The sequence below is a fragment of the Asparagus officinalis genome, chromosome 1, assembly GCF_001876935.1.
Source record: "Asparagus officinalis chromosome 1, Aspof.V1, whole genome shotgun sequence".
In the NCBI taxonomy this organism is placed as follows: Eukaryota; Viridiplantae; Streptophyta; class Magnoliopsida; order Asparagales; family Asparagaceae; genus Asparagus; species Asparagus officinalis.
The window spans coordinates 33,464,252-33,476,002 of NC_033794.1; the positions used below are offsets into that span (position 1 = coordinate 33,464,252).

Below are 11,751 nucleotides of genomic sequence, written 5' to 3' on the forward strand. Positions count from 1 at the left end.
AGATACTAGAAAATGATTTACCAGGTTATTTTTTTGTTGATTGTAATATAATTAATACATTTTTCATGTTAGTTTAAATGTTAGTGTTTATAAAATGCAGCGGGTAATCGATTTCAGTTTCCGTACCTATCATAGTGAACTTATATCAACCACGTTTTCTCCTAAAAATTGTTATTCAGTTATGCTTTTACTTATAAATGAACTGTCTAAAGCTGTTTTTTAAATAAGGCCTAGAAAAGCTCCAAATAATTGTGGTATGATCAATGTTACATTAAACGTTGGGCGCTTCTAGGCGTCGGACTTGGCGCCCAGCGCTTAGTCGCCTAGGCGGGCGCCTAAGCGGTTTCTGGGCGTTTTTTTCTTTCTTCATTTAAGTGGTGGTCGATGAGGTTTTGCTGAAGGTCGGAGGAGGTAGTGGAGATGTTCATATTTGGAGGTTAATGGAGTTTGGAGGACGTGTAGGCTACGACACATAAAATCACAATCAAGACCTACAGGGTACAATCCACGTAAGCAGACAATGCTCCCCTAAACGCTCGTAAAATTTAGGTGGGCAGCCTAAATACCGTCTAGGCGCTAGGCGCTAGTTAGGCGGTCTAGGTACCGCCTAGGCCTAGGCTTACGCCTAAGCGGACTAGGCGGAGGTTTTTTAAAACAGTGGGTATGATTATTAGTCAATATATGCTTTACAACTTGTTGCGTTAGTATCACAACAAATTTGGAGAGCCAATGATCTGGATGCTCAGTTTACATAGGGGTTAAAATTTAAAAATGAGTTCCATGAAATTTCCAAACTTTATTCTATATTTGTCAATGTTTTAAATTTTCTGTATCATAATAGTGCCATTTCTTATAATTTGCATATAAGTCATGAAACTTGAGAGTTCTAGAATTTGGACATAGACCCTTCTGATAATATCTTGTTCAATTCTAGTCATTGTGGCATTATGGTGAGGCATTTTATGTTACATTCTGTTGGAACCATTAGTTATTCAAAATCATGCTTCTTGAAATTCCTTGTTATGAAAGTTATGCGCGAAAGGATAAGAACATTATCACCATGGTAAGAAGAAATTCTTAAAATGGTCAATTTAACTCAGAGAAGATAATAAAGCTTGTTGGGTCATCATTTAGCTTTTAGAATATTTTCTGGTGTTAATGGAAACTTTTGTTGCAGCAATGGTTTTAGTTTGTCACAACATGATCCACGTAATAGTAAAAATTCACTTTTAGTTGTTTTCTTTTGCTGCCTCTTATAGAATTTTATGTAGCACTTCTTTACCTTTCCATGTTAAACAGAGACAATATTTGTTCGAGTTTATGAAGAAAGGATGGACCTTTTAACCTGTTGGAACTCCATATCATGATGGCCTCTTCTTCTTTGACTTCCAGTTTCCTGCAAATTATCCACATTCGCCACCGGTATGCTTATCTCTATGCTTTGACATAATTCTCTCCTAAACTTATTTAAGCCCTGTTTTCTGGTGACATTTTGTTTTATTTTTTATTTTAGTTTATTGTTGCTTTTACATTTTCTTTTTTGCATTTGGTGCAGAAAGCACATTACCACTCCGGAGGTCTTCGACTCAATCCCAACTTGTATGAATGTGGTAAGGTTTGTCTGAGCCTTTTAGGGACCTGGGCTGGCAAAGGATGTGAAAAGTGGGATCCACATAAATCAACCATGCTTCAGGTTCTAGTCTCCATCCAAGCTCTTGTTTTGAATGAAAAACCGTATTTCAATGAACCGGGATATGAAAAATCAGCTAACACCCAATATGGAGAAGCAAATGCTTTGGCTTACAATGAGACCACCTTCTTGTACTCCTGCAAGACAATGATGTACTCTCTTCGAAGGCCTCCCAAGGTTAGATCTATGATGTGTTATATCTGTAATATCCTGACCCGACATTGACTGATTATGAAATTTTAGGAGCTAGGATTAATTTTAAGAAAGGGTTAACTGTGGATAGACCCCTTGTACCATTGTCCAATTGCAAATAGATGCCTGTAGTTTTATTAGTGTGGATGGACTCCTGTGCTATTTGTCCAAGTGCAGAGAGACCCCTGAGTGATTTTTTTGGGTTAATTTCAAAACCAACCCCCCCTCCCCGAAAAAAAAAAACTAGTAATCACCAGAATCATGGAACTTCCCTCGGTTTTTTAATTCATCAATGAACCCTTATAGTTACGATTTCTCATGAAATCCATACTTCCCTTAGTTTAGACGGAAAATAACATCTTATAGACCACAATACCCCATTAAGTTTGAGTTTTCAATTTCTTTCCCTTTCTCTTCGATTCTGGTCGATCTCTGTGGCTTAAACACCAAGTTTGATGTTTTGGCGAATTATGTAGTTCGAGCAAATGGCTTTTCAGTGATTGATAAACTTGATTTTATCCTATAGGCTATACTTGATGATATCATAAGTAGAAAATTGTCCAAACCGACTTTCAAAATATCTTTCGAAGTCATACTTACGTCAACTTTGATCTTATCAACAATATTGTAGTTATTCATTCTCTCTCGCAAATGTATCATGATAATAAATGAGCCTTTTAATGATGCAAAAGAAATTCATCCATCAATATGTTCTGCAAATTTGGGAGACAGTCCTTCGCAACTGTCCACTTTTCATGTCACACCCTAGGTCCGAGGGCCCGTTAGTGCGTGCAAGCCGTGGGACCCACCAAGTGTAACACGCTGTTTAGCTAAATTCACTATCAAAATCGACTAGCTGATGTTATACTTGAGTCTTGGACTTACCTATTTAAGCCACTAGATTTCTTCACAGTTTCCTCATGTAGGACTAAAGTGAGCGTCACAATCACCCCACCTTACAAAGGTGACGTCCTTGTCGTGACATGATAATTGACACATCCCAGAATTACCAGACAATGTGGACTCTAGAGGTGGTTCCTACGGGTTTTAGAGGTTGCTCCCATCGCACTCACGCTGTGTAGCACTTACCCTTTCGCATAGCACTTACCTCCACGCTTCCAGCTGAAACTGCTCTAATACCATTTGTCACGCGCCAAGCCCGCGGACCCGTTGACGTATGCAAGCCGTGGGACCCATTGAATGTAATACGCTGTTTGGCTAAATCCATTGCCAAAATGGACTAGCTGATGTTATACTTGAGTCTTGGGCTTACTTATTTAAGCTACTAAATCTCTTCACACTTTCCCGACGTGGGACTAAAGTGTGGGACGTCACATTTCAACTTCTAGTGAGCAATAACCTATTGCTAATTTACAGAACAATATCCCATAATGATAATACAAATGTATGAACTTTTAGCTTTTGGGTGTGGGACAAGAAATCCCTTTTAGTTTTTTTTTTTAATTTGATGATCAGTGTTTATTAGTGATTAGAGGAGGGTGAAGGTGAAATAATAAATGGAAGAAAAAAAATGTTTTGTTTCCTTTTTTTTTTCTTTTTTTCTTCTGATGAATTTTTTTTGTCTTCTTTTAATCTTTAGAATTTGATCTGCATCAGTTTTTTAGGGGCAAAAACATCCTAAAAATTAGTAATTAACAACTTCTAGGAACCGTTATTTTGAATATAGGAATAAAAATTAGGAGGGGGTGTATTGATGAATGACAAACTTGAGGGACTTTCTATACTAGTTTAGGGAGGTTTTCTGAAACTAACCCTTTCATCGTTGTTTATTCTGAGTGAATTTTGTTTTATCCTATTGATGAATTACAAACTTGAGGGTTGTTTCTTGATTGTAGTTACTGGTTTAGGGAGGTTTTCTGAAATTAACCCTTTTGTTTTGTTGTTTATCCTGAGTGGATTTTTGTGAGTCTTAAAAGAGTGAAAAAAGTCCACTCAGGGCGCATATCCACACAAATTGAACTACAGGGGGTCTATCTGCAATTGGGCTATAGTAGAGGGGTCCGCAATTAACACTTCAAGAACTCTCTCATGCATGCGAGAGCTATCTTCCATGTTGCTACAGTAACATTATCTTCTGCTGTATTTGCAGTACTTTGAGGACTTTGTTGCCGGACATTTTCGGAAGCGTGGGCATGCAATCCTGGTAGCATGCAGAGCGTACTTAGATAGTGCTCAGGTTGGTACTGTTGTTGAGGAGTACAAGGGACAGAATGCTGCTGGAAGCTCCAAGGGATGCTCACCAGATTTTAAGAGGCAACTAAAGCAGCTCTTTGAGGATCTTTTGATGGAGTTCACAGTAAAAGGAGCTGATTGCAAAGAATTTCTCAATCAGAAGGTCAAAGTTGGAGATGCTACTGCTCTACCACAAGAAGAAGAGAAACTGACATGATCACATTTTAAGCATTTACTTGAGATCTGAGGACAAAAGTTTTGCCTGCATATGATCAGTTGGCCTTCTGATGCTGTATAGATCAGTTTGGACTGGATGCTAGTAGGGTACAGAAAGTGCTGCCTAACTTATGCTTGTAAATAGAGGGGCAAGTGTACAGGTATCCTTAGTTTGAGGATTTAGTTTATTGAATGAGATACGGTAATGGCTGATAACTAAGGTACAAGTTTTTTAGGTTATAATAATTCTTAAGATCCTTTTGACGACGCTTAAACCTTTTTCTGATGCATTACAACTTAAGTATTTTTGATTGAGCACCATTGCTGCACGCAGTGTTATTTCTATAGGTACGACTTTGTGTGCTTCCTTCTAGATTGTGTTTAGAGGTAGCATTTGCGTACCTCTGTAAATGCTTTTATGTCCCGGTGACTGAAAGAAAATGGCTTCATCAAATTTCTGCCAGTTTTTTTGTAGGATTGTGCTTGCTCTGCAGCTGCATGTTCCTATGTTCAAGCTGACGTGTCACATTGTTCTATGATATGGCGGTATGTGATTCCAATAAGCTTACTTCTTTATGTTTAGTATCTGAAATTTTCATTGAATCAATTGCCCTGGTGTAATGTTCTCTGTTTTTTGTATAACTGCATTATCTGGCAAAAACTTTCAGATGATTATGATAAAAATGCAAGGGAGATTACTCAATGAATTATAGGTAAGTGATAACCATTATTGTCTGTAAATTGCATTGAGAGCGAAAAAGAAGAGGAACCCTCAAAGTTCTGGTCTAACCTTATGCTACAAGCCTACAACTATTAGTTTCTATATTCATCAATGCATCTTAGAAGTCTTATCTTTACCCTTTTCAGCCCTGTGGACTAGCTATCCTTTCAGTTGTAAGGACGATTTATTTCACATACCTGTTCTTCATCTTTGCATTTATATCTTTCTGAGTAGCCTGAATATGTGATAGGATTTTATCCTATAAATAACGATGTATTGCTTTCTTTGAGAATGAAAAATTAATACGAATAAATTTTTTGAGTTTGGAGAAATTATGGTGTGTTTCCTCAAGGCGTGAAGCCATGTTATTTATTTATTTATTAGGCGTCTGTTTTCATAGGTTAGATGCAACTGTTCACTGAATACTATTCATCATCACCTTCGCATCAATATCAATGCGTATATATTACATTATGGAGTGCAATGGAATTATCCATGTTCTTCACAGTAGCCTGAATCTGCTATAATTTTCATACAAGCTTATCAATTACTAGCTAAGCACTCGCAACATGAACCATTTCATAACCACCAACAGTTCTGGTCATTTTGGGAAGAAGGCATCGACCCCCAAACTGCTGCTGCAGGTACACAAGCAATGCAAAGAGGAATCCCTGCACAGGAATGATGACATCCCAAGCGAAAGAGTAGAGCTCGCCATCTGGGCTAGCGTTCATCTCTGATGAACTGAAAGGGGGGAAACACTGCCGATCTCTATAAGCATCATACAAATGTGGCAGTGCTCGAACACCAGTTATTCCAACGTAAAACAGAGGATGAAGAGCCTTGCCTCTGGAATTCGAGATCATGTTGAAGATAATCTGAGGGAACAAAAAACCATCAAGTATCAAACCCCATAGTGATATTTTCATCTGAGACTCATAGGATCTCCAATGAACAAACCAAGCAATTATTGCCCCGGTGAAATAAAATGGAAGACATAGCTTAAGAGCTTTCCTTTCTGCAATGCTGACTCCCTTGCTGGTCCACGCTGATTGAAGAAGATGGAACTGCAACAGGAAAGCCAGCATTGTCATGATCCTCACTGTGATGTCACTCAGTGAGATTCTTCCCTCATTAAGACTCGTGGAAAACACGGCCATAAAGTTCGGTACTAGAGGGATCATGTAGCCCACAGCCAGGATAGCAAGCATCATGATCGATATTGATTGCAGCATTTCTTGATGCTCTTTGATATGGAAAATCTGCAACAGGATGAAACTACATGAAAGCGGGAGAGAAATCAGAACCATGGCGATTTCTACATCCATTACTGATTCAGTTTCTTGCTCGTTGTATAGTTTACTCGATGACACCCTTAAAGGTTCAAAGTAAAGTGGATCATACTTCTTTCTTGTGCTGGTGATTTTCCCTGTAACATATTCTCCGTCCTCTGGATTTATAGGTGTGAGTTGGATGTTGACGAGAATTTTACAGTCTAACAACGTACTCACATACTGACAACCTACCATGCAGAGCTTTCCTGTCTCAGCATTGTATATACCTTCTGCAGAGATCTCTTTCCATTGTTTCATATCGTAGGAATATCGTATTCTGTAACCTATATTCCAGAGTCTCTGATTTCTGTTTTCTGATGTCGGGAGACTTACCTCAGCTGTATCAGAAAACCGATCAGAGATGCTGTATACATTTGTTTCACCAAAAATTAAGGGAGACGTGAAGCCCCACATTTTATTTCCTTTGGTATCTACCACTGTAATACCAAATCTCATATCATTCATCGAATCTCCTTCTGGATGTCTTTTATTGCCAAAACTAAGAGCTTTCTCATTCAAGCAAAACGATTCTGCCACAGTATCAAATTCAGTATATTCATATCTCCAACCTGACAGAATATCTATACCTATCTCCAAACTCCTGAATGAAATCATAGGGAAATAGCCAGGAGCATTCTTGCCTTTGTTGCTCCATGTCTTGCCCAATGTCGCACTGTGATTCCTGAGAGAGAAGACAGAAGGGAAAAAGAAGCTAAATCCAATAGTACAATCACCGACATAGCCATTTGTACCAGAATCTTGCACATCAAGTATTGGACATGCTAGAAGGCAGAGCTTCTTCTTCTCTCCATCCCAAAATCCTTCACCCACTAAAGATCTATCAGGTATGTGCATCTTGTCATGCTCGTAACCACTACTATTGAAGAATGATATATGCATATGTATCTTCCCGTTCTCTGAGCATTGAATCCGATTAAAATTCATAAATCTTGGAGAAAACCCAGGAATTATATCTAACATGAATCTCCCAAACAACAAGCTAGGGAGATAAGAACAGGGATCACTACCATCTATTCCCAGTGCGTTTTCAGGAACACCCCAAGAACTGCAGGAATCTCTAACTTCTGAAATCATGGCATAACTGTAATTCATCTGAGCATACGCTAGGACTGAAATCATATCAAAGTAATTTTGGCTATCAACAGGGTCCAAGCTCTCAACTGTTCCTTTAACGAGACTAGTGGAAATATTTGAGTTCTTCGGGTAATTAAGCCTAAAGACAACTGAGTGCACAAAGGAGGTACTTTGGCTTCTTGTTCTGCAAACAGAACCCATAGTGCAAACCAGCCTGTTATGTTCAACCTGGTCAGAGCCAACCATGCAGAGTTCACCAGTATTCTCAGACCAGAAACCTGAAAGCGAGAAACTCGCCCTTTTTTGTGCTTGGTTTGAGCTTGTATTTCCTTCGAAAACTAGAGTTCCATCGATTTGGATGATACCTGGAGTTCTAGTCATATACATGTGTTCTGTATAGTAGTAGAAGTATCCGGAGCTGAGAAGCTTGTTGCCGCCAGAGAAGTAGCCGTCGAATTGGAATGAGCTTGACGAGTCGACTAATAAGTTGCCTGTGGGTGTTGAGTGAGGTACCATAGAATCGCAGTGATCAGTGTAAGAGATTTTGATTGGAGAAGATGAAAAAAGAGGAGGGAAGAAGAACAAGATGATGAATGGGAAGAGAAGACATTGGTCTTTTTGAATATCCATTGATGATTGTTTGTTTAAGGAGATGAAGATGCTTGCTTTCGGTCTCATATAGAGATTTGAGCATGACGAATACCAGTCAAACGGGAGAAAATTAAGTGAAAGAAATGGATTTGTCTACTAATAAAAATCAGTAGAAGATAGGACTAATAACAGGACCCTAGATGGAGAATTAATAGCAAGAGACATAAGATGCTATTTCTCTGCTGACAAAGACGAGGTTGAAAATTCCTAGTCTCTAACATCAACTCTTTCATCTATCTTGCTATTAATGCATAAATAAAAGATCTCAAATGTCGTTGTACACGTTTGAAGGCAGTCATTGGTTTGGGATTTTTTTACTGACTTGAGGAAGTTTTGGGATTTCACGTTTCCGATTGGGATTTGAACTTTGAAATACGTATTGGCAGCCCTAGTTGCCGGAAATTGTCACAATATTTTCAATTTGGCTGATTCTTGGTAGGTGGGTGGAATTTTTTTAAGGTTTATTTGAATAAAAGTAAGTTTATTCATCTTGACGAGCGCAACCAAGAAGTATTAACAGGAGAACAAGGATCGGAATACAAACTTCTATGTACATGGCGACCTTATCTGGATCCGGTTTTTTGATTTTTCCAATAGCGGAGTAGAGTGAACTCCTAGGCAATTCAGTATTTTACACTTCCTTAAAGCAACAAACCAAACAAAGGACCCGTTAAAGGAGATGAAATCTATGATTGTGACAGAACCTAAGGGTGTGTTTGGCAAATTACACAAAACTGGGCTAGGACCCAGTTTTGTGCTAAACCGGTTTTTTTTTGGGCCAACTCCTACTGGTCCAAAAGAAAACTGGTTTAGTGCCAATTTTTGGGCTAAAAACTTAGGTAAGGTCTAGCTTTGAAATTTGCCAAACAAGAAACAACTTAAAATTGGGCGAGGTTCAGTCCTAGTCCAATTTTGCAAAGTTGTCAACACACCCTAAGACAACATACCAGACAATGCATGGGAGATGATCTCCATGTGTATGTATGATTGTGCCTGATACAATTTGTACTCAAATAAATAGGGGAGAAAGAACTTATTAACTAATGGAAAAGAACTCACCCCTAAAAGATAGTTGTTTACAGGGAGCAAACCCAAATTCCCTTATAAACCCATGACTCCCCTATCTAGCTGATGTGGGACGGAATAAGCCCAAACAGATTCAGGCTAGGAGAGGAATTTTTATTCTCTTGACCATTAACGTATAAGCGAAAACATTTGAAAAAATATGAATAGTCTTCCAACATGGCAACTAAATAATAATAATGAGAAAAAAAAGAGGTTATCTTCATCATCATTCAAATTTTCCTCTTTAAAATTATTTGTTACATAGATTTTATTTTTTGACAAAATTACATAAATATGAGTCGACCTCTTTACATACTGCTTTGTGTTTCCTGAGATAAGTATACATAGCCTACCCGACTGCCCAACACATAAAACTATTTCTCAATTTATTTAATTGAGAATACAATTATAAAGTAATTGAAAATACCTTTCCTCGTGAACTTCACAGAGCTGCCCGTAATCACCATAAGATTCTATAGGCTAATAAGAGGAACTGTCTCACATCTCCCAGGGGTTATGAATCTCTGTGGAATAAAGAACCCACAACCAAATCTCTACTGCAAGAATATCATGACTGTGGAGAGAACACCTACGACTGGAATTACTTTATTTCCAGCAGAGGAGTAAAAGCCTTCATGTGGGTTAGCATAGACGTAGGAGGATTTGAAATATGCGACATAGTTTTGAGCTCTATAAGGATCATAAAGAGGAGGCATTACACGAATCACAGTTGATCTCAGCAATCAACAGGCCTTTTTTGCCCTCTTCCGGAGATATCGCAGTCCAAACTAACTGAAGAAGATGGAAATGCAGCAAGAAAGCGACCATGGTCATGACTCTCACTATAACCTCAGTCACTTCAAGCCAACCCCCACTCCATATAAGAACATTCTTCTCACTTTGATACCTTACATATACAGTCTCAAAGTTCAATACTAGAGGGATCATACAACCCCGTGTTAAAAACTACAAGCATCGTGATGGGTATGGATGATATCACATCTCGGTGCCTCTTTAACATAGAAGAGTTGGAATTACAAGGAAAACACATGCAAGTGTGAGAGAGACCATAACTACGATGATTTCCATATCCAGTCTCCACATTGAATTGATTGCTTCAGATTGATGCATATTGCCTGATGAGATCTCTAAAGGCTCAAAGAAAAGCGGGTCATACTTTTCCCTTGTGCTCCTAATAGTCCCATTAACATGTCTCCTATTAAAATTTTCGACATCTTCTCCATGGAGATTTAAAGGAGATAGCTGGATATTAATGGCAATTTCACAGCCCGTAGAAGCCTCAGTGAATTATTTTGAAGCCAACAGCCAACCATACATAATTGTTGGGAACATGGTTGATGTTACAATATCTCTTGTATTTTGATGATAACAAATCATTGTTTATCTAACATATTTTACTGCAGATTCAAGATATACATCTCAAAGCAACAATCAAGATATTAAGACTATATCAAAGACAAGATTTTAAAGATAAAAAAGATGAAGTTAATCAAGTCACTTCGCGCTTCAAGAAGAAAATATACTTTACAAGAGTGATGTAATTTTGTCTTTTCTTTTAGAATCTTTGTACAAGCCTTGATCACACACACAACACACACTACTCACTTAGAAGATCATAGAAAATATTCTAAGTATAATCCTAAGTATAATCAACAAATGAATAACTTATTAAATTATTGAAACTATGTATAACATAGTTTCTGGCCGACCAAAGAAATATCTGGTCGACCAGATATAACTGAACCAGAAACAGAGATTCAGAAAAATCTCTGTCTGGTCGACCAGATATGGACCTGGTCGACCAGAGGCTCCAGACTCGGACAGAAAAATTCCAGGAAGCCTGTCTGGTCGACCAGGCCTCAATCTGGTCGACCATATAGTCATTTCTAACTGTCATTTTTTCAAAATGACATGAACGTTTTATGAACGTTTTGGCAGTTATTTTTGAAATATTTTGAACTAAACTTGTGCCTATAAATAGGTGTTAAGTTCTGAAGTTAAACAATAAGATTCCTTTCCATAAACTTGAGTTTTTCTTGAGTTCTTAATTTCTGAAGAGAAAAACTGAGTGAAATTTTTAGTTTTGTTCTTGATAAAAGTTCCATTACTCTAGAACAAAAACCATCCCTATAGCCTATTGTAAGTCACTCACATCTACACATCAAGGCTTATAGGAAGAGAAAGAGTTGTACCATTTTGTTTCAGTTTGATAATCTCTTGAAAGAATAGATTGTTGTGGCATTGGCAATTGAAGATTGTCAAGGTTGTACTGTTTGCTTGCGGTTTTGCAAGTGGAAATAGTGGAGAAATCTCAAGTGAGGCTTGGGGACTGGATGTAGGTCTGGAGGACCGAACCAGTATAAATCCTTGTGTTTGCGTATGCAATTTTCTGTGATTGTCTACACATTGGTTTGATCTTTCTTACTCTTTGTGATATTATTTTATTGAAATTTAAAGTTTCCGCATTAGATTTCATAAACACTATTCAACCCCCCTTTTAGTGTTTGAGTGCCATTGCAGCGGTCCTTCAATTGGTATCAGAGCGGGTTGATCAAGGATAACAATGGCTACAC

General features: G+C 38.1%; 2 protein-coding genes across 2 annotated transcripts in view; one reads left to right on the forward strand and one right to left on the reverse strand.

Moving 5' to 3' along the window:
• Nucleotides 1-4,636, forward strand: part of LOC109822620 (probable ubiquitin-conjugating enzyme E2 25) — a 6,674-nt gene extending 2,038 nt beyond the window's left edge. The window contains 5 exon segments of the mRNA XM_020388858.1: nt 1-24; nt 1,300-1,342; nt 1,344-1,422; nt 1,556-1,867; nt 3,993-4,636. The exon segment at nt 1-24 is cut by the window's left edge and continues 25 nt beyond it. Of these exon segments, the coding sequence (XP_020244447.1) occupies nt 1-24; nt 1,300-1,342; nt 1,344-1,422; nt 1,556-1,867; nt 3,993-4,292 (758 nt within the window). The 3' untranslated portion in view covers nt 4,293-4,636.
• Nucleotides 5,567-7,957, reverse strand: LOC109833120. Its single transcript, XM_020400673.1, has one exon. It carries the CDS (start codon nt 7,955-7,957, stop codon nt 5,567-5,569), a length of 2,391 nt encoding a protein of 796 aa, XP_020256262.1.

What these genes read in the sequence shown, in the direction of transcription:
- LOC109833120 (XM_020400673.1), bottom strand. Translation starts at nt 7,957, where the DNA reads ATGGTACCTCACTCAACACCCACAGGCAACTTATTAGTCGACTCGTCA.